This window comes from Oncorhynchus gorbuscha, linkage group LG20 (genome assembly GCF_021184085.1).
Source record: "Oncorhynchus gorbuscha isolate QuinsamMale2020 ecotype Even-year linkage group LG20, OgorEven_v1.0, whole genome shotgun sequence".
Taxonomy (NCBI): Eukaryota; Metazoa; Chordata; class Actinopteri; order Salmoniformes; family Salmonidae; genus Oncorhynchus; species Oncorhynchus gorbuscha.
The window spans coordinates 21,364,569-21,388,497 of NC_060192.1; the positions used below are offsets into that span (position 1 = coordinate 21,364,569).

The window sequence follows — 23,929 nt, forward strand, 5'->3', positions numbered from 1 at the left end:
ACACATTAGTAAAAAAAAAAGGTATTTACTTTATTCCTGTCATTGTAGATTTACAACAGTTGGATTGTATTTGTAATTGTCAAACATCATGATTTCAACCTTCAAATCTCATTGGTGTAGACACAGGCTTGACGAGCAAGATCATGGTAATGGGTACTCAGATTCAGGATTTGCCTTGAACCTAGCCACTGTTATGGTGGCAGTTCTTCATGAAATGCCGGCTTAAAACGCTACACACATCTATAACGTTTCAATATGTCATTTGCGTTATACTAATAGAGTACAATGATACAGATCACGTATGATACCTATAGCACTTTTGACAACAGAAAACCGTCAACAGGAAAAAAAAAAAAAACAAGACACAGCAAGAACTCTGGTTCCCAGACTCAGTCAATCCTCTCCCAAGCCAAGTCCACTCACAGCAATAGCAAGGAGTCCTCACTGGGCCAGACAGACTGGTTATGCATCTAGTAGTGTGTGCAGAAAGGACCAGTCACACTACATACATACATACATACATACATACATACATACATACATACATACATACATACATACATACATACATACATACATACATACATACATACATACATACATACATACATACATACATACATACATACATACATGCTCTCAGTACATGTTTTAAAGTGTTCCTCTGAGGTGCAGCAGTCCACCAACAGCAGCAACAGCTTTGAGACAGCTAGGCTCTTTAATAAGTGTGAGTTTGATTCCTATTGGGTTTGTGTATGCATGAATTGTTTGTGTGTGCACAAGTGAAGAAATGTGATATGATGAAGGCCGAAACATTAATCTTTTAACCTTGCTTAAATAAAACAAATCATTTAACGGTGAGCAAGCATTGCGCCTTTTCCTTTCCAATTATGAAGACGAAACAAAAATAAAAACTCCAGTTCTTGCAATTGAATTAAAAACAAAAAACAAACAGCTTGGCAGTTGACTAATAAAAAAACCATGACTATGGCACCAGACAATGAGAGGAGTTGAACAGGTTTGGGATGGTTCTAGGTGTTTTGATTTTTCTAACCATCAGCAAAAAAAAAAAAAAAAAGTGTGCTTGTCAGACATACATATAAAATGGTGCTCTTTACCCATGTTGCCCTGGGGCTGGGCTGGGTGGGGCGATACTGGGCGGGCGGCGCACAGATTGACACAACATCACCGAAACAATAACAAGTTGAGCGACGCGTCACTGTGCCACAGAGGCTGATGGTGGGCAAGAATGAGGTTTCAGTTCTCCACACCTGGAAACATGGCATAGTCTGTTTTGTCCAATGACAGGTTTTGTTGTTGTTGACTGCGATGTTGTTGTCACTCAATCACTGTCCTGGACTAAAATTAGAGGCTGAAGGTAGTGGATGTCATGTCTGCCTTCACGGGCACATCTAGTTCACTTTGTCCTGAAATATGTAGAGGTTGTTGGTGGTTGCCACCGCGATGATGTTGTCCTGGGGGTGCCAGGCAGTGTGGAGGATTTTCTTGTTGAAGTCCAGGCTGTCTACACTGATCTCGTCCTTCTTCCGCTTCCCGCCGGCACACACCTTGCGGGGCTTCAGGACCTGCCGTGGCTTACTGCTCTCCCGGGACGCCTCCAGGGTCACGTCCCGCCGCTGGCCCCGGTCAAACATCCGGAAGAAGTTGTTGTATGAGCCTGTCATCACCACACTGTAGAGGGAAATGAGGGAGAGGATTAAAAGAAATGAAGAACCTAGGGCTTGTTATTGTCATTTATGAATACAATGAGAACTTGGCAATGCTAACCTGTCGTTTCCATTCCAGCAGCACTCAAACTTGTCAAAGATGCAGTCGTTCTCATAGAGCGAGCACAGCTTACTCCTGAGGTACTCGTGAACCTGCCATGGAGGGAGACAGACAGGTCAAAGGTCTTCAACATAGAGTCACATACCCGAACCTCAGCTCAGAGTTCACAACAGGGGTCAACTCTGGGTATTTAGGAGGGTCATTTGAATTCAAATGATTGAAATGGCTTACAACACCATTAAATAAGTTCAAAGTAAAACTCATGGTTTGGGTTCTAATTTTTTCAAGGTGCAATAGTGCAGCAGTCCGGCAAGAACATAATCTTAGAGAACCCTCTAGTGGACATTGTCTGAAACGGCATAAAGGAAATGAGGTGGGTCAGTCCTTGATAAAAACCTACACTCTGATAAAAATAAATAAATAATTATTCTACCATATATAATAATATATCGGGTGTCAACCCACTCTGCCCAGAGTGGGTGAAAACACACTTTGGTGATAAAATTTCACTTCCTTATGTTATAAAATGCATTTTTACCAAGACAAATATGATTATTCATGTTCTGAATTGTTCAGTGGGGTCTCGCTCTAACATTTCATTAACAGTGTATATCCATAGTTGGATTTTGTAACCTAATACATCTGATAAAAAGCACAGAGCTCTGCTGACAGAGCGGTGCAGATTTCTTGAAGCAACTTGAGGATTTGACATGTTTCAGTGCTTCGTTGACATTTCACAGAGATAAGCTTGTTTTTGTGAGAAATCTTCACATTAATATGAAAAGTGTATACTAACATATGAAAATGCTACATGTCACGTCTCAAAATCAATATCCATATTACCTCAATATTGTTTTACGTCATGCGGATTTGAGAACAAAGATGAGTTCAATGTGAGCCTGTCTGGTAGCTTAATTCTTGCACAGCATCCTGCCTAGCTGACGCGATGCAGTGCAATTTTCCTTATTTTTGACTGGGTTATTATAGAGGGGTGAGGTTTGGACCATTGGTTTTCTTAGAGAATTATCTACACAATTAACATATTTTACCCACTGGTCAAAATATGTGTTTTTTATTGACACTATAACATGCCATTTAGCAGACAGATTTATTCAAAGCGACTTACAGTCATGCATGCACACAAACTACCAAGTCTGTTGACTTTCCCCAACCTCAAAACCCCACACACACTCCCTCTACCAGTCTCACCTGGAACGTCTCCACAGGCCTGGTCTCCATGTTCAGGTCCCAGATCTTGACAGACAGGTAGTCTCTGGTCATCATGTAGCGTCCGTTGTGGCTGAACTTGACATCCGAGATGGATGAAATGATCTCAGAGAAGAAGGAGCGGTTACTGGGGTCCTCTGGCTCCTCGAACACTGGAGGGGGAGATGAGGTAACATTAATTTATAAACTGCTATTAGCGTAAAGTGCATGTTGCTGTGCTAGCTAGCCTTTTTCAAGATATTCCCACATCTGTCCTTAGCAGCGATGTGAATTCATTCAAGCCATTGGTCAAATGTGTAAGCCCCTAATATAGAGGTTGATGCTGAAGCCTCTAAGTGACTGGTGATCATAGGTACTCACGTTTGGAGTGCTTGTCACATAGCGCTGATGCCCTCATGTCACAGAGGCGGATGGAGCCCTTACTGCTGCTGTAGACAAAGGTGTTGCACTGGTTAGGATGGAACTCAGCTGCTGTGATCACCTCTGTCAGCTCCTCCATGTTGACTGGCTTTATATCCACAATGTCTTGGAGGGGCTAGAGTCAAGGGGGACTAACAACTACTGAGAAGGTATTCGGGATAAACTGGTGGCACACACACACACACACACACACACACACACACACACACACACACACACACACACACACACACACACACACACACACACACACACACACACACACACACACACACACACACACACACACACACATAATTAACAGCTGGTTGAGGATACTAAAGCTGCGGTCAGTGATCTCCTGGTGCCAGAGGTTGATGCGCAGGTCGTCTGCGGATAGATATGTCTCATGGTCACTGTTAATTGAGATGGAGTTGATGTGGTAGGTGTGGGCGTTGGCAAACACCCTTCGAGGGCTCGCCTCCACCATAAGGTCCATAGGTCTAAACACGGGCACCTGCAAGGGCACGGAGGGAAGAGTTAGCGGGTGAGGGTCTATGAGTTTGGGCAACACCCACACAGTGACAAGTGCCTCTCTATACTATAGCCCCGGGCATGTAATCAGCTAGCTACGCAGGTACCCGAAGTGCAGTGACAGTGTTGGGATCGATGCAGCGTCCATCCTCCTCTTTCAGGTTGTAACCCTCCAGTCGCTTGTCTCGTTCACTGATCTTCCACAACTTTATAGTTTTGTCTGCCAATCAGAACAGACCAGTAGATAAATATATTTAACAGCCAAACAAAGCTCGTACAAAAGTTCACCAGAGAGTGAACTGGCTGTTTGTAGGTGAAGGTAACTGACTAACCATTAGTGGACAACAGGAACTGAGCTGCGTTCTTCTGGGGCAGCCAGCGGATTTTATTGATCTTCTCCTCAATCTCCAAACTTTTCAAGTAGTCAAACTCGGGCTCATGGCTCTGGAAAGTGCTGTAAACGTTGTACTCACTGCGGCACTGTGGCTGACTCTTATTCTGTTAGGAGGAGGAAAAGAGGATATGGAGTAAGGGATGGAGAAAGGCAGAGGAAAGGCTGGAAAATGTTAGCTTTTGTTTTCATCATCACCTCCTTTTCATTCAAATGTAACTAGAATTAATAATGCAGATTTTGAATTCAAACTAAACTTCCAGACAGGCAGCCATACCTCCATTTCCTGCTGAAAGATGACGACCCTGCCGCCCTTGTCTCCTGTGGCTAGCAGCTCTCCTGAGTGGTTGAACTCCACAGTAGATATGATGTCGGCTGAACAACATCAGGAAAACAAGAAATTAGGCCACTATCATTTTCTATCCAACACTTAAGGAATTTCAGGTCATTGTATCCATGCAAGGGCAGGTAGCATGTCAGCATTACAGGCATTGGATTAGTTAGGGAGTCTGTCTGATGTCTAGGAGCTAGAGTCTTAGGCCTGGATGAGTTGAGGCAGGACATAGTATTCTACTGAGGATGTGAACGCATCCAAAGCATACACACAATGATCGGTAACCTAGTTTCTACAGGCCGCAGCACACATTACACCAACAGCAGTATGGAGGCTTTTTAGACAGAGGCTGACACACACGCTTTGTTGCCTATTGGAGCAGAAAGACAATGCCGAGAAAGATTGCAGCAGGAGGCCATTGTCTGGGCTGAACACCCTGGGGCCGAGGGTATGTGGGTGAGTGTTTGTATCGCGTGTAAGGATGGGGAGGCTGAATGCCACGTTGTCAATACACTGACTGACACCCCCCCATTTACCACACATACATATGCCTAGTGCCAGTCTAACACACACACTAAATCCTTAAGAGATTGACCTACGACCATGAGCAGTGCACACAGTGAATCAGTTCACCTTCTGTGCAGGTTTAGACTGATCTAGGATCCAGACCTACCACTTCAGCCCAGAGGCGGACCCCCTGGCAGCAGAGTGTGACACCCACACTGCTCAAATCACAGACAAATGCACCTTTATTAGCCCAATAATGTTGTTGGCAGAACACTGGCTCAGTAGGAATGGTAGACTATAGACTTACGGACACCTGGTAATCTGCTGCTCTTCAGCAGCCAACCAGAAATATGTTTCATTCTACAAATCAGGTCTCTCTCTAGGATTGGGTGGTGGTGATGTAGCCCTGAGGTTGGGTACGGGGGAGGTCGAGCATTTAGCATTTTTCAAAAATCCATAACTGCGATTTTCTAAAACCTAGAGTCTTCTATTATATCAAACACTGTAGCCAACACCGTAGTAGAGTGTTTGATCCTAACTTAAATTAAGTTGGTCTCAATGACACATTTTTCTAGGTTAAATTTAGGGGTAGTCGAAATACAAGTAGGGCTGTGACATACCAGTACTGCAATATTTTTTTTTCGTGGCAAAAATGAAAAAAACATATGGCTATATCAAGAGGTCAGATCAAGAACGGATTATTATAGGCCTACTAATCTAACAGCCTGACATGACTTTCTCTGAAGAGCGATATTAGTGTAACAGCTCTCTGCCGTGTCTGTTTTCTACCACGTAGCAACACACACTGAACTACCACAACACGCACTTCCTTGCTAGTCAATGCGCTTCCTCCTACTATGGTTGCGGGGATCAAAGCATGTGCCGGCAAAAAACTAGTTTACTAAATGCTGTAGCTCACTACATTCGTCATAATGCTGCCTTACCAAAGGTGATAAGCACATAACTACAAAATAGTGGTTGACTAACACATACAATGTTGGAAAATGTTTATTGCTAAAAGTTTGTCCATTTTCACTACCATTTTCCTCACACATCATTGGTGTCAACGGGGACGAAGTAGAGGGCTGCCATCCAGCATGGGGGAGGAAAATAATACTATGACAACGGGGGGTGGGCCCAAGGAAGGCCAGAGCAGAGTTAAGAGTTTATTTCTCCTCGCCAAAGTACTCTGATTGGCTCAGTTCCAACTTCAGACTGTTGTCAAAAAACAAAAATGTGCCAAGTCGAAGCCTATTATTTGCGTATTTTTCGTAATAGGACCTCAAATTCCAGCCATGGTACGAGAAACGTGTGCAGGTTGGCAGATCTGAGGATTTGCAGGAGATGATAGAATTGCTTGGCAACTCGGCATACAGTGCACCTTTGCTGGATGTTCAGACAAACTGTCAGCATGAGAGGCCACAGGACAAAAGCAAACAAGAGAAAGCAGCAAGCAAGCCACTGTCAGAAATCAACTTCGCAGCCACTCTTGCACATAGTGTTAGACTGTTTGCAAGGATAGCAGTGTGATATTTAGGAAGATTAGGAGACATGGGTGACAACAAGGGAATGCAAGATAAGTGGATGAGCGTGTCTCATTGACTAGGATTTATCCAGCACAATAGTTTACAATAAATTACTATGATTATCAACTACTAGGACTCCATGATGATTCTGCAACAAGTACTGCTATTGGTCATAGCAACAGTGGTACTGTACAATGCGAGTAAGGGCTCTTACCTTCGGCCACGTCATCATCAATGGCACCCTTCACCTGTGAGAAGCACCACTGCACATCATTGCTCCCACCTCCAGTTCCTGAAATGGCAGAATGACAGTTACGGAGCAAGATATCGCATGACGGTTTACGTTACAAATCTGACAGGAAGAGGAGTTTAGAAGAGAGGGGGGAGCCTGTATCCTGACCATTGCAGTGAGACAATGTGTAGACAGTCTCAGAAGGTCATTATGTCTCTTGGTCTGATCTTGTGCAATAAGCCAATTTGTCTTTAATAACATACTTCATGGACAGACAATACAGTAGAAATTAACAGCAATGGCCTAGGACTGTACTTCCACAGCCTATTGACAATACAACTCGCAGGCACTGAGGCACAGCTCAAGAACAACAGCAGTTAATGTCAAAAGGTCCAACAACATACACTAGGTCAAAGCAGGGGGAATACTACAGTACGATATTTCTATAATACAGCGCATTTGGAAAATATTCAAACCCCTTGACCTTTTTCCAATTGTTACATTAGCCTTAAATCTTTCCCCCCCTCAATCTACACACAATACCCCATAATGACAAAGCAAAAACTGTTTTTTTTTGTTTTTTTAGAAATGTATGTATGTATGTATATGTGTATGTATGTATGTATGTATGTATGTATAAAAAAACAGTAATACCTTATTTAAATAACTATTCAGACCCTTTGCTATGAGCTTCGAAATTGAGCTCTGGTGCATCCTGTTTCCATTGATCATCCTTGAGATGTTTCTACAACTTGATTGAAGTCCACCTGTGGTAAATTCAATTGATTGGACAGGATTTGGAAAGGCACACATCTGCCTAAGGTCCCAGTTGGCAGTGCATGTCAGAGCAAAAACCAAGCCACGAGGTCGAAGGAATTGTCCGTAGAGCTCCGAGACAGGATTGTGTCGAGGCACAGATCTGGGGAAAGGTACCAAAAAACTTCTGCAGCATAGAAGGTCCCCAAGAACACAGTGGCCTCCATTATTCTCAAATGGAAGAAGTTTGGAACCACCAACTCTTCCTAGAGCTGGCTGCTCGGACAAACTGAGCAATCGGGGGAGAAGTGGCCAGACGGAAGCCACTCCTCAGTAACAGATAGATTTGCCAATAGGCACCTAAAAAAACTCAAGACCATGAGAAACCAGATTCTCTGGTCTGATGAAATCAAGATTGAACTCTTTGGGCTGCCAAGGGTCACATTGAGAGGAAACCTGGCACCATCCCTACAGTGAAGCATGGTGGTGGCAGAATAACGCTGCGGGGATGTTTTTCAGCAGCAGGGACTGGGAGACTAGTAATGATCGAGGGAAAGATGAACGGAGCAAAAGTACTGAGAGATCCTCGATGAAAACCTGCTCCATAGTGCTCAGTACTTTAGACTGGGGTGAAGGTTTACCTTACAACAGGACAACAACCCTAAGCACACAGCCAAGACAATGCAGGAGTGACTTCGGGACAAGTCTCTGAATGTCCTTGAGTGGCCCAGTCAGAGCCAGGACTTGAACCCGATTTAACATCTCCGGAGAGACCTGAAAATAGCTGTGCAGCGACCCACCCCATCCAACCTGACAGAGCTTGAGAAGATCTGCAGAGAAGAATGGGAGTAACCCAAACAGTGCCAAGCTTGTAGTGTCATACCCAAGAAGACTCGATGCTGTAATTGCTGCCAAAGGTGTTTCAACAAAGTACTGAGTAAAGGGTCTGAATACTTATGTAAATGTGATATTGCAGTTAGTATTTAGTTGTAATATTTTTTTCTTTCTTCGAAAAACCTGTTTTTGTCATTATGGGGTATTGTGTGTAGATTGATGAAAATCCATTTTAGAATACTGCTGTAACGTAACAAAATGTGGAAAAAGTCAAGGGTCTGAATACTTTCCGAATGCACTGTAGATCAGAAATATAAAACTTTCCCCAAAAAGACATGTGCACAGCCAGCCTCAAATTTGTCAATATCAAAATCTCTCTCTCTTGCTGGGTTAATACAGGTACAGTATAACTAGTCCTGACAGGTACTTGATTGAAAACTGGCATTACACAATGAAACAGGTTGAGTTGTACATTTCCACACATTTATTTCATTGCACAATGAAACTGGTGAGATTTGTCCATACAAATATACGTTTGGGGTGTAGATTGGTTGGGTGTGTGATAACTGCAGGAGCGGTTATGACAATGAGGTTCTCAATGCAGAGGCGGAAGCCTAATGTCCCATCGATAAAAGGCAATGGGACTGGTTTATTTTCTGAAATTAGGTTGTCATCTGCCTCTGCAGAAAATTGTGATACAAGCACCATAGAGCCATTTGGCAATAAGTAATAACTTATTCCATCTAGGGCTGGGCGAGATGGCCTAGAAATCATATCTAGATTATTCCAAATTTATGGGCAAAAAGAAAAAAATAAGCTTTGTTGTACAATTAAAAAGGTCAAATACACTGCATTTCAAAACAGTCAGCAATAATCTAATGAATTGAGCTTGTGAAATTAGGGTAAATAAACTTTTTTGCAGTAAGGACTGATCTGGCACTCATGTCTATCCATGAAAATGACATTTTTGTTACAAATTTATCCAGAACCATGCATTATGCATTTTCACTAATAATTACTAACCTCTTGTAGCACGCATTATAGAAAATCAACACAGGTTTCAAACAACTTCAAGCACAATCCCACATGCTAGTGAATAGCCAGATAATGTTTTTTCAAGTTGCCAACTACTTGCTATTTGAAAAAAAGAACACACCCTTCTGTCCATCTGAAAAGGATGTTAGCCTTTCCACTTTGTTCCAATTTTGAAATCAAATAGCTTACTTTATTTTGAAGAATGAGAACAAGTTGATAATTCCTTATAAAATAGAGTTGGGTGCTCATTGCATTTATAAAACAGACTAGACAGTATAAATCTTTGGCTAAAATGATGCTAGCGCTACATGGTAACACAATGCAACACGCAATCAATTGAGCATTCATTTTACAGAATCAATGTTCAATGATCCTACTAAAACAGGAGTGTCTAAGAGAGCAAATTGCATAGTTGGAACATAAAAAAGGTATCGTAGAAAGGTCAACTTCCTCTAATTCAGTAAAATAATTTATCAGTGTGCTTTGATGTTAATATGACTGATTCTGTTGGACCAAACCTCAAAAGCAAATAGCGAGTTAGTAGAAATCTCTCAACTTCGTTGGTGTGAGTGGCAGGGGCTTGGTGTCTGTGTGTGTAAACAGAGAGGAAGAGGCAAAGCGAGAGGTTTCACTATTGCCAAAATCTGTCCAAAATAAGCCCAATGCGTTAATTTTGGACCTAAGCTTGTCGCCAGCCTTCGGGACGACGACGCCGATTGTTAGGGCGTGGACATGAGTATCTCGTCATTATATTCAGATCTCCGGTGTAAATGGGAAGGTGCACACAGCACAGATGGAGCGAAGGAGATGAGACCAAAAAGACAACAAGAGGACATAATCGCTCATAAAAACAAAAAATACAAAACCTTTATTCTTGTGATACAGGTAGTTTGAATATTGCGCAAAACATGAACCCGAATGAATTCAATATAAATCGACCAGTCCTAATTCCATCATTAGAGAGGCATTGCAAAGGCATATTTAGCTGGCTAACTTACAATACATGCTGGAAGGCAGACAGGCCTATATTTAGAGCGCTGCCTACTTTGTCACACTGAATAGGGAAGTTGATTGAATGGGCTGCTGCACAGTCACTATGGGGAGTACCTTCTAGAGTGCCCAGTTAAATTGTGCATAAGAGGATTGATTTACAGTGGGGCAAAAAAGTATTTAGTCAGCCACCAATTGTGCAAGTTCTCCAACTTAAAAATATGAGAGAGGCCTGTAATTTTAATCATAGGTACACTTCAACGATGACAGACAACATGAGAAAAAAAAAATTATCCAGAAAATCACATTGTAGGATTTTTAATGAATTTATTTGCAAATTATGGTGGAAAATAAGTATTTGGTCAATAACAAGTTTCTCAATACTTTGTTATATACCCTTTGTTGGCAATGACAGAAGTCAAACGTTTTCTGTAAGTCTTCACAAGGTTCACACACACTGTTGCTGGTATTTTGGCCCATTCCACCATGCAGATCTCCTCTAGAGCAGTGATGTTTTGGGGCTGTTGCTTGGCAACACAGACTTTCAAATCCCTCCAAAGATTTTCTATGGGGTTGAGATCTGGAGACTGGCTAGGCCACTCCAGGACCTTGAAATGCTTCTTACGAATCCACTCCTTTGTTGCCCGGGAGGTGTGTCATGCTGAAAGACCCAGCCACGTTTCATCTTCAATGCCCTTGCAGATGGAAGGAGGTTTTCACTCAAAATCTTGGCCCCAATACATGGCCCCATTCATTCTTTCCTTTACACGGATCAGTCGTCCTGGTCACTTTGCAGAAAAACAGCCCCAAAGCATGATGTTTCCACCCCATGCTTCACAGTAGGTATGGTGTTCTTTGGATGCAACTCAGCATTCTTTGTCCTCCATACACGACGAGTTGAGTTTTTACCAAAAAGTTATATTTTGGTTTCATCTGACCATATGACATTCTCCCAATCTTCTTCTGGATCATCCAAATGCTCTCTAGCAAACTTCAGATGGGCCTGGACATGTACTGGCTTAAGCAGGGGGACACGTCTGGCACTGCAGGATTTGAGTCCCTGGCGTCGTAGTGTGTTACTGATGGTAGACTTTGTTACTTTGGCCCCAGCTCTCTGCAGGTCATTCAATAGGTCCCCCAAGATCGAGGGAGATTATCAGTGGTCTTGTATGTCTTCCATTTCCTAATAATTGCTCCCAGTTGATTTCTTCAAACCAAGCTGCTTACCTATTGCAGATTCAGGTCTTCCCAGCCTGGTGCAGGTCTACAATTTTGTTTCTGGTGTCCTTTGACAGCTCTTTGGTCTTGGCCATAGTAGAGTTTGGAGTGTGACTGTTTGAGGTTGTGAACAGGTGTCTTTTAGGCTGATAACAAGTTCAAACAGGTGCCATTACTACAGGTAACGAGTGGAGGATAGGGGAGCCTCTTAAAGGAAGTTACAGGTCTGTGAGAGCCAGACATCTTGCTTGTTTGTAGGTGACCAAGTACTTATTATCCACCATAATTTGCAAATAAATTCATTAAAAATCCAACAATGTGATTTTCTGGATTTCCCCCCCTCATTTTGTCTGTCATAGTTGAAGTGTACCTATGATGAAAATTACAGGCCTCTCATCTTTTTAAGTGGGAGAACTTGCACAATTGGTGGCTGACAATACTTTTTTGCCCCACTGTATTTATTTCTAAAATGGTTAAACTAGAGAGAAATATGTGACTGCAAAAATGTGTGAATTTGCTTAATTTACCATCCTAAATGAAAACGGAATTATATTGGCATATCTAATTAATGTACGTTGCTCTACTTTCCATGATGTGGACTGTACGTATTACTACATCACACACACGTGGATGCTTTGACCAAATCGAATTACACATCCTTTTTACCTCAGATTGGTGACGATGACAAGATCAGCTGCTTGAAACAGATCAACATATTTTGTTTTGTACTATTGATTTTGTAATAGGCGCTGGGCCACCAACCAATACACTGATTTGACAGTCAAACTACGACTTAAAAGCAGACAACCGTTGTCACGGTTGATATCCTAAGACGGGTCGTGATTTGTTGAGGTTAACAGAAAAAGTGATTGGTTCCGTTTTCCGTGATGGCAGGCTCCCAAAAATCAACATCTGCCATTTCATAATATAGAAATGAGCCTTCTACAAGTTCTCATCTAACCAACCATATATAGGTTATTCCAAGTTTCCATGCGGCCTAGCTCTCTTCTAGAAATTGTCCATCAACCAGTGATGTACTCAGTATTCCCAGATTGTTTTTTTACCGTGTTGATTTTAACAGGATGCGCAACTTCATCTCGCACAACTTAATTTAACATGATAATTGATGAGCGATTGAAAAAAAAGTGTTGTGGTGAGCTTTCTGTTTTGGTGAACCTGTATCATTCCAAAACGTAGCCAACTGTGTTCTGCAGGTTGTCATCAAACCAGTGAGGTAAAAATATTTTGAGTTGGTTCTTGAGTTGTGGTAGTTTCAACAACGCATGGCTGAAACATTGTTGCATTTAAACTTTAGACCACCGGTTAGTCTGATGATATACAGTTGAAGTCGGAAGTTCAAACACCTTAGCCAAATACATTTAAACTCGGGTTCACAATTCCTGACATTTAATCCTCGTTAAAAAAAAAAAAAAAAAAAAAAAATCAGCTTTGCCAGGCTTTGGCCTGGCAGCAAGCAAACCAACATTCCATAAGGCAACAACATCTGAACGCAGGAAGCTGGTGGTCGAGGAGGTGCGAAGACAGGAGGAGACTGCAAGAAGTGCAAAGGCTGTCTCTCTTGCTAAACAAGGGCAATGGACGCGGTGGGAAGGCCTGGAGAGGAGAAAGATCAACTGGAGTGAGCTTTGGCAAATGGAGGCAAGCAACATCAGCTTCATCATAAGAGCTGTTTATGATGTGCTTCCATCACCAAAAAATCTACATCAATGGTATGGCGAGGACTCGACCTGCCCCCTCTGCCCAGCTCCAGCGACTCTCAGGCATATAATGACAGGTTGCAAGACCAGCCTCTCACAAGGCCGCTACACCTGGAGGCACAATCAGGTCCTCAAGAGCCTGGCTGCAGCACTTGAGACCAAGAGGAGTGCAACCAATTCATTACCTCCAAAAACAAGCAATCCCGTCAAAACAACAACATTCATCCGGGAGGGACAGAAAAGGCCCAAGTATCTTCCTACAAAGCCAGAAACTGGACACCTAGCTATGGCCCGGGACTGGAAGATGCTTGTCGATATTGGCCAGCAACTCATTTTTCCACCTGAGATTGCTTCTACCAACCTTAGGCCAGACATGGTACTCTGGTCCCCTTCACGAAAGGCTGTGTACATCATAGAGCTCACAGTCCCGTGGGAAAACTCTGTTGAAGAGGCCTACGAACGTAAGAAACTGCGTTACACAGAGTTGGCAGCAGACGCAACTCAGCGTGGCTGGAATGCAAAAGTCTGGCCAGTTGAAGTGGGATGCAGAGGATTCGTGGCTTCTTCCATCATCAGGTTGCTGAAAGAACTTGGAATCCATGGACAGGCTCTGCGGCAGACCGTCAGAGCAGTTTCTCAAGCAGCTGAAAGAGGTAGCCAGTGGATCTGGATCAAACGGAAGGACCCTTGCTGGGCTATAACTTCATGACCCCTCACCCCCACCTGAGAACTCAATTCAGATCCCTCCAACTTGAGGAGGGCATATGAGGTATGCGGTCAGCTGTATGGCTGGCTCAGAGAAGAGGACGCCCCTGCCTTGCACAGTCCTGTGGGACATCTTAATTGGGCATGGGACACAAGCTAAGGCTTGATCACCCTTTAGCTGGCCACCTTTGATGAGGGTGTTTAGTGATTAAAGGCCGAAACACCCACTGATTCGAAGGCACACTACTGAGGATGTGTCCCAAAAATTGACATCTTACCCCAGTCTAAGAAATAAACCTCCCATGCCACTCTGTCAACATCACGGCAAATCTCATGCGAGTGCATTCCATCTATTGGCACAATGGACAGTTTTTAACATCTCGTCCCGTGTTTTATGATTCTGAAGTCGGAAGTTCAAACACCTTAGCCAAATACATTTAAACTCGGGTTCACAATTCCTGACATTTAATCCTCGTTAAAAAAAAATAATAAAAAAAAATCAGGTTTTAGGTCAGTTAGGATTACTACTTTATTTTAAGAATGTGAAATATCAGAATAATAGTGGAGAGAATGATTTATTTCAGCTTTTATACATTTCATCAAATTCCAAGTGGGTAGGAAGTTTACACACTCAATTATTATTTGGTAGCATTGCCATTAAATTGTTTAACTTGGGTCAAACATTTCGGGTAGCCTTCCACAAATTTCCCACAATAAGTTGGGTGAATTTTGGCACAATCCTCCTGACAGAGCTGGTGTAACTGAGTCAGATTTGTAGGGCTCCTTGCACACCCACACCTTTTCAATTCTGCCCACAAATTTTCTGTGATTGAGGTCAGGGCTTTGTGATGGCCACTCCAATAGCTTGACATTGTTGTCCTTAACTACTTGACGCACCTACCCCATTAGTGGGATCATTTTCATCAACATCCGCTGAATATTTAATTTTCATGAAATCACAAGTGCAATATAGCAAAACACACCATAGCTTGTTGTTAATCCAGCTTCTCGGCGAAAGATATCCAAGTGTTTATGTAAGCACATCTCTCTCAGTAGACAAAATATTACAAACATCTAGCAGCCAAGTAGATTGGTCACGAATTTCAGAAAAGCAATAAATTAAATCGCTCACCTTTGATGATCTTCGGAAGTTTGCGCTCACGAGACTCCCAGTTACACAGATGTTCATTTCGTTCCATAAAGATTATTTTTATATCCAAAATACCTCAATTTGTTTGGCGCGTTATGTTCAGAAATCCACAGGCTCGAGCGGTCAAATAGTATCCGTAAAGTGCGTAGAAAGATGTCTTTTTAAAATTTTATATAATCAATCCTCAGGTTGTTTTTACAATATATAATCGATAATATGTCAACTGGAATGTATCTTCTTCCATAGGAGAGGGAGAGAAAATGGCTGTTCCGCATGAAAAACTCTGCTGGCACCCAGCCATCAACTGACGCGATGGGTTCTTTCTCGCTCATTTTTCTAAATAAAAGCCTGAAACTATGCCTAAAGACTGTTCACAGCTTGAGGAAGCCATAAGAAAAGGAATCTGGTTGATATCCCTTTAAATGGAGGCAAGGCATCCAATGGAACAGAGAGCTTTCAGGAAAAACAGCACTTCCCCTTTGATTTTCCTCAGGTTTTCGCCTGTAATATCAGTTCTGTTATACTCACAGACAATATTTTGACCGTTTTGGAAACTAGAGTGTTTTCTATACGAATCTGACAATTATATGCATATTCTAGTTTCTGGGCCTGGGAAATAGGCAGTTTCAAATGGGTACGGTTTTTAGCCAAAAACTAAAATACTACCCCCTACACTCAAGAAGTTAAGCCATTTTGCCACAACTTTGGAAGTATGCTTTGGGTCATTGTCCATTTGGAAGACCCATTTGCAACCAAGCTTTAACTTCCTGACTAATGTCTTTAGATGCTTCAATATATCCACACAATTTCCCCCTCCCTCATGATACCATCTATTTAGTGAAGTGCACCAGTCCCTCCTGCAGCAAAGCATCCCCACAACATGATGCTGCCACCCCCGTGCCTCACGGTTGGGATGGTGTCCTTCGGCTTGCAAGCATCCCCCTTTTTCCTCGAAACAGAACGATTGTCATTATAGCCAAACAGTTCTATTTTTGTTTCATTAGACCAGAGGACATTTCTCCAAAAAGTATGATCTTAGTCCCTATGTTTAGTTGCAAACCGTAGTCTGCCTTTTTTTAATGGCGGTTTTGGAGCAGTGGCTTCTTCCTTGTGCAGCGGCCTTTCAGGTTATGTCGATATAGGACTCGTTTTACTGTATAGACACTTTTGTACCCGTTTCCTCCAGCATCTTCACAAGGTCCGTTGCTGTTGTTCTGGGATTGATTTGCACCGAAGTACATTCATCTCAAGGACACAGATCGCGTCACCTTCCTGAGCGGTATGACGGCTACGTGGTCCCATGGTGTTTATACTTGTGTACTATTGTTTGTAAAGATGAACATGATACTTTCAGGCGTTTGGAAATTGCTCCAAGGATGTACCGGACTTATGGAGTTCTACAAAAAAAATTCTGAGGCCTTGGCTGATTTCTTTAGATTTTCCCATGATTTCAAGCAAAAAGGCACAGTTTGAAGGTAGGCCTGAAGTGCATCCACAGGTACACCTCCAATTGACTCAAATCAAGTTAATTAGCCCAAAGCCATGAAATCATTTTCTGGAATTTTCCAAGCTGTTTTAAGTCACAGTCAACTAGGTGTATGTAAACTTCTGACCCACTGGAATTGTGATACAGTGAATCATAAGTGAAATAATCTGTCTGTAAACAATTGTTGGAAAAATGACTTGTCATGCACAAAGTAGATGTCCTAACAGACTTGCCAAAACTACCCCCTACTTTTTTGAATATTCTGTTAAAAATCACGCAACATTTCAGCATCCTGCTACTCGTGCCAGGAATATAGTATATGCATATGATTAGTATGTGTGGATAGAAAACACTAAAACTGGTTAAATCACGGCTGTGACTATAATAGAGCCTGCGTTTCATCGAAAAGCAGAAGAAAATCTAATCACTGAAAACTGGAAAATATATCAACGCGCCACTTGCATGTATTGTTGAATGGAAACCAAATTACATGGGGCTTAGATTGCAATTCCTACAGCTTCCACACGATGTCACCAGTCTTGTCAATTGCATGGGCTTTGTTTCTTGGTCAAACGAGTAAGAGAGAGCCCATTTCTTCCGGTCTCCGACAGGATGTTTTGGATGAGAAATATCCGTACATGATTTGAAGACGTGGAGCTATTGAATACACATCGCCCCGTGATCAATTTGATAGATTATTAACATTTACTAATACATAAAGTTGGATTACAAAAGTATTTTGAAGTGTTGTGAAAGTTTATCGTCGTCATTTTTTTAAAATAAAAAAGTTGTTGCGTTATAAAACGGTCTTTTTTCCTGGATCACACAATCTTCATAGATCGATAGTTAGGGTATATATGGGCCGATTTAATCGAAAAAAAGACCCAATAGTGATGTTTATGGGACATCTAGGAGTGCCAACAAAGAAGATCGTCAAAGGTAATGAATGTTTTAGATTTTATTTCTGCATTTTGTGTAGCACCGGCTATGCTAATTATTTTGTTTACGTCCCCTTCTGGTATTTTGGGGTGTTGCATGCTATCAGATAATAGCTTCTCACCGAAAAGCATTTTAGCTTCTCGCCGAAAAGCATTTTAAGAATCTGACTTGTTGGCTAGATTCACAACGAGTGTAGCTTTAATTCAGTACCCTGCATGTGTGTTTTAATGAACGTTTGAGTTTTAACGAGTGCTATTAGCATTTAGCGTAGTGCATTTGCATTTCCAGATGTCTGGATGGGGCGCATCCACAAGAAATTTGTGGAGTGGTTCAAAAACTATTTTTAATGACTCTGGACATGAAGTAGTTGTGCTTTTGTATTGTTATGACTTCATGGGGCCTACTAGAGTGAATGGGCTGCTTATTCTTTAACATTATATGAAGCTGTGTGTGACTTCTGCAGCCTGTCTATCAGTCGTGTCTATGCGTTTGACCAAAATTAGCTCTCCTTCAGTGCCAGAGTGCACAGGTATTAAGGTCAGTTCTTTCAGCACCCTTAGTCTGTCACCTTTGATGTAACATAGTTGTCCTTTTGGTGATAGTGTTATAGTGGTGTTGGCTATCATGAGTTGTGTAAACAGTGCATTATTCTATGCTGTGTGTCACATTGTGTCTATGCCGGTTCGGTCTTTGTGTGTGCGGCAGCCCGAAGCACGGCCAGGCCTTTTAGATTAATTCAAAAATTATTGCTCCTCCTTCAATAGAACTAGAATGGTCCAACTACAGTAGATATGTAGGGCACATTAAGTGAAGCTATTTTTTTGTCCCTCTGATGGCCTAGGCCCTATAGTCACAGTTCACCACTGCAGAAATCACCAAAATGGGTTTGCCCAGCCTACACTGAATCTCATGCATAATTTAAGTCATAGCTAGATGCATTCTGCATTAGATTGACTTCAGCCAGGTCTTTATCATCACACCTAGCAATCCACCTGAGGGAAATGGCAGTTATATTGTGTTGATAATCTTCATTTGCAAGCACACGTAAATATTAAATCAAATCCCACATCCAGTTGAATTACATCCAGCTGTAAAACTCAACTGTGACTCATGACTTAATCCCATGATGGCGGTGGGGCATTAAAGGTGGACATCGTACAGGTATGTGCAAGGTGCTGTTCAGAAGAAGCCAGTCCTCATCCACTAATCTTTCACATCATGACTCCCGCTCAACTCGCCAGTCAGTCTGCGGCGACTGGCGAACCTGCTAAATGTGTTAAGATAGCCTTCCATTGCAAGACATCATATAGAAATGGTGGTTCGAGAACGTGAACTAACCAGTAGCTTTGCTATCCCACAATGCAGGACAGAGGAAACTCACAAATGCCACCGGTGTCTCAAAGTTTAGGTTAGCTTGCTGCGCACAGGCCTAGCAAGCTACCAGTAGCTAGTTAGCTAACGTGATAGTACTATAACATTATGGATAATTTAGCAAGCTAGCTAGCTTGACTAACAATTGGTCGCATGGCTAACTCACCTCATCTTAGACAGTTAACTAGATTATATACCATAGCCAAAATATTAACGGGAAGTATAGTCTTTGGTATAACTGTGGCTCGCAACAGTATAATACTAACAGTTAGCTTGAAATGACAGCGATGCATATTAGCTAGTTATTATGTGCGAGAGGAACGTGGAGCTAGGACCCCAGTGATGATGATTGGTTCAGGGCCAGTGATATGTCATGAGTTACCTTACTTACGTTAGTTAGCTTTAGCAGTTAGTTAAGTTAGCTAGACTTGCAGTTACGTCTAAACACAGTATTGTTTATATATAACGTCATTACCGCCAGTATATTTCCTAGCTAACGTTATCAGCTAGCTAGAGATATATACATATTTATATTGCAATGCTATATTTAGACTTCTCTAGCTAGCTACAGTTCCGTTATTACCACCGGTAGCTAGCTAGGTGTCTTATCAGTTAGCTACCATTACCTGCCATGGCGAGTGGGATTCTAGCCGCGCGCTCGATTCCCGGGCTTGTATGGACTCGTGCAAGCGGTATTTCTCAAATGATGGCGCTATATAGTGGGACAGACGTTGCGGGCCACCCTCCTGCTTGACTTTCTTTCCTCCCTCTCCCGGCTTGTTCAATCACTCGCGCACCCTCCCGGACAAGTCCTTCCAACACCAGCCATTCGCAAACAGTTCAAAATGGCGCTACCGCGTCTGGTCTTTTTCCACTATGGTCCATGCTATCTGGGATCCTTGGGACGTCCCAACTCTGACGTTACTCTTCTTCTTCTTTGTACAGGGCTTTCGGGAAGACTAGACGCTATGTTTCGTATTGCTGCCGTTCACAGTTTGGAAAGTGCATAGCACATTTGTTCACGAGAAAAGGAAATTGCACCGCCATCTAACCCGATACACCACTATCCTCACCACCCCCTCCCACTACTTTGGCCCAAACATAACCTACTCCAGGCCATAGGGCTGGTAGGCTGCAACCCCTTCTCTCAAACCCCCCTGTAGTTATTCTGCACTAAAATCTCTGATAACCAAAAACTTCTCTGCGGCTGCTACAACCTGGAAACTTCAACCTGTCTCACTAGCACAGGACATTTCTGATCCCCAGCAACATGACCACCCACAAAATTGAAACACTCCTCTTTCTCAACTGAAACTTATAACACATTATTTTGTTCCATGACCTCCTCCACACTTCTCACACCTCAGAATCTACCTCCTACATACTGCTGCAACATAATAATAATGTATTATTATTTATTATTTATTTCTATAGCGCTTTTCATGGAATCTCAAACTGCTTGAAGAGCAAAAAAAAACAAACAAGCAATATATCATGAAAGGTCAGCCCAGTAGAGGCCAATAATTTGAAAGCTGCATCCTCTGCAGATGGAGAGGATCAGCTCATGGCTTGAACAGAGAGAGCTGGTCAGCGGATGGTAGACAATGGTGATGATGTTGTTGAGGGCAAGACTGGGAACCAGACTAAGTCTTATAGCCACTGGACTTCTCCTCTTCCTCTCTGAAGACTCCCCACACCAGTCATCATCATTATGAACCCTCTGCCTTAGCACTGCTGTATTTCTGTATCTCCCATTCCTATCACGCTTCAGACGACTCCTCAAATTATGTTCTCAAAAGATCTTGAATTGGCAGCCAGGTGAAACAAAGACGATGGTACTGTGTCCAGATGCATTGTTCAAACAAAAGCTAGCTAGCCAAGCCAAAAAGTGTTAACCTGTCAGTCAATCTGAAAATCTGTGGCTCAAAAAACGCCAGACATATGCAATAAAAACGTGATGTTATCAAACACAAAAGAGCTGATTTAAAAAACAACAATTAAAAAGTAAAAAAACAAAACATGTACATATTTACAGGAGCTCTGTGCTAAGGCTGCTACTAGAGCGCCATGGTGACTATAACGTGACCATAAACATGTTATCAGGCTACTGCTTTCGTCCTGAGTCTTGAAACGAGCAGCTGAGCAGCAGACACACAAAACATCTAAACAAGTCCATCTAACGTAACACTATTGAAGTTGTAAATGTTCTAGGGTCTTCTTCTTGTGAATTTCCCGGCGGATTAGACACTTTTCGTGTATCGCTGCCTTTCTCAGTTGGGGATGTGCATTCAACATTGTAACAAAACAAAACATTTAAGGGAAAGGGGAAATGGGAAAAACTTAAGTTGCACCACCATCTAAACCTGCACCTAAACACTATCCCCCAAAACCCACCAACCCATCCCATTACTTGACCCTAAACGATCCTACACCAGGCCATAGGCTGGTCGATAGAACCCTTTTTCTCAAAACTTCCTGTAGATCTTCTGCACTAAAATCTCTCACACTCAAATCTTTCCCTCCCGATGCAACTACCACATCTATAGTCTGTGATTTCCGCTCCATCAGTGCACTGTGTTGATCACCGTGGCTATAAAGGCAAGAAATCCAACCGTGCTAAAACAGCCTCTCTGGGTCTCACTCTTCAGGCCTACTCAATGAGGGGCTCCCAATCAACTCACTCACCCTTTGGCTATCTTTTATACTCTTCACCGCCTCACCACTCTGGCAATTTCAACCTGTCTCTCTCTCACAGGGCACTTCGGATCCCAGCTACATGGTCCACAGTTGACACACAGTGCTTTCTTTATTCCACCTGTACACTCTCTCTGACTATGCCCTCCTGCAAATTGCTCCCATCGTGGGATCTCCCTTTCACATACTGCTGCAACATGTCCGAATCCTTGGCACCTAAAGCACCGAAGCAGGTTCGGAACATAGGCCCTCATAGAATAGCAAATATAACCTAACCTGACCATATCAGAAGAAACTCTGTGTCAAAGCTCAAGACAGACATAGCATTTGTAAACCACTCAACACAGAATAGCCGAATGTGCGCACTTCATTTGAAATCGTTTGGAGAATATCCTTTCTATTTTATTAAAGCTATGTTCAACTGTATTCTTCATACTATAAAATAAGAATAAATAATGCCACAGAATTCTAAGCACATCTTGTCTGCTAAATTAACTAATATAGCCCACAGCCATATGCCATAGCCATATCAGGGCCTAACATAAGGACAAGTCAGAGTATGCTATTCTGTTATTCTGAAAAAGACTGTCTAAAATAAATAATGGATTTATTTTGATGGTGTAGGCTATATTAATTGACTTATTATACTTTTTAAAAATGTAGATGTTCCAAAGGTCTGCATCAGTGGCTTATAGGCTATGCATGGAAGCCAGGAGATGCTAAACATGTTTATGTTAATTAACTGTCAATTACCATGAGACCGGCAGTTATTTGCTTGACAAAATGTCATAACCGCCACAGCCCTACTCCTACTGGTCCAAAATCATCTCTGTTAGAAATCTCAGGGCATACATTGGAAGTCTCCCCTACACCCGCCACTGCAGGTAGGCCCACTTCAACCTGGACTGACTCAACCTCAGAGCGCTCACCACTGCTGCCGGACTTCCGTTCTCAAGGGAACACGAACACCTATTAGCCATGTGACTTGGTTTGTAATCCTTGTTAAGTATCTTGCTAGCTGGATCGAATTCTCCGTTAGCTAGCCAGAGAAATGTTGAGCAACATTAGCCAACTTAACTGATCAAATAACTGAGTTTATGCGGTGAAAATTAGCTGGCTAATAAAGTCAGACAGCTAACGTTACAACATCAGATGAGCTAACGCTAGTAACCTAACCAATTCTCTATAGTATTAACTGGTATATAACTCCTTGATGTTACCTCAAAGTTATAATGTGTTAGTTGCTCACTGGACCCTGGCAATCTGTGTGAAATGTTAACTAGCTAACAAACTATCTGTGAACTAATGTTTTCCCTCTACAGTATGTGGTTAATTTTCTGAATGAGAGAATTAGGTGAAAATGCTACATTGCTTGTTAAACAAGTGTATTCAGAGATCAAGTGTAGGTGGAGCTGGGCCTGGCTTTAACTGGATGCCACTATATCGGTGAAAGGAACACCACACACTTTCCCTCTTTTTCACTACAGTGGATAAATAGGGTGTACTCTCTGCCTGAAAAATATCAATTATCCCAACAAAGAGTATCATGCTCTGCTGGTACATTGTAGAACAGATGTCCACAGGCAGAAAGTGTACAATGTAATAATGTGCAGTGTAGCCCGAAGATATTGCCTTTGTTTTATTGAACTTAATAATAATAATAATAATATATGCCATTTAGCAGACGCTTACACCTGTGTGTGAGTGAGGGGGTATTATTACATTGTTTACTCAGTGAATGTTATTTTTGCACAGATGTAGCCTTGTTCACTTGATCGATGTCTACTATAGTGGCCTCTATAATAGAGCAAAAAATAGAATGCCTGTTTGTTTCATTCCATTCTACTTTAAGAAGTTTTTTCCCACGTGCAATATTTAGGTGTGTGTGGTCACAAGCGGTCTATTATAAATGTTGTCATGGCTAACTGCAATATTAATGTATTGAGTGTCATTTCCAGTAAAGTCTAGGCAACAAATAACATTGGATTGCTTTCTTTAATTTATTTAGCTATAATAATAATAATAATATATGCCATTTAGCAGACGCTTTTATCCAAAGCGACTTACAGTCATGTGTGTGTTATGCAGGTGAATG

The 23,929-nt window shown here is 42.1% G+C and overlaps 1 protein-coding gene across 1 annotated transcript; it reads right to left on the reverse strand.

Moving 5' to 3' along the window:
* Positions 1–9: 9 nt before the first annotated feature.
* LOC124006810 (serine/threonine-protein phosphatase 2A 55 kDa regulatory subunit B alpha isoform-like) lies at positions 10–20,020 on the reverse strand. The gene is made up of 10 exons (XM_046316975.1): positions 19,767–20,020; positions 6,921–6,998; positions 4,617–4,714; positions 4,281–4,446; positions 4,056–4,168; positions 3,754–3,931; positions 3,376–3,540; positions 2,998–3,167; positions 1,789–1,880; positions 10–1,692 (listed from the first exon to the last, which is right to left on the reverse strand). Exons 1-10 carry the CDS (start codon positions 19,771–19,773, stop codon positions 1,413–1,415), a joined length of 1,347 nt encoding a protein of 448 aa, XP_046172931.1. The 5' UTR covers positions 19,774–20,020; the 3' UTR covers positions 10–1,412.
* Positions 20,021–23,929: the final 3,909 nt, after the last annotated feature.

What these genes read in the sequence shown, in the direction of transcription:
- LOC124006810 (XM_046316975.1), bottom strand. An exon ending in GTTCCTGTTGTCCACTAATG is followed by an intron (nt 4,169 to 4,280) that starts GTTAGTCAGTTA and finishes TCTGATTGGCAG; the next exon opens with ACAAAACTATAAAGTTGTGG. An exon ending in ATGTGACAAGCACTCCAAAC is followed by an intron (nt 3,168 to 3,375) that starts GTGAGTACCTAT and finishes CTCCCCCTCCAG; the next exon opens with TGTTCGAGGAGCCAGAGGAC.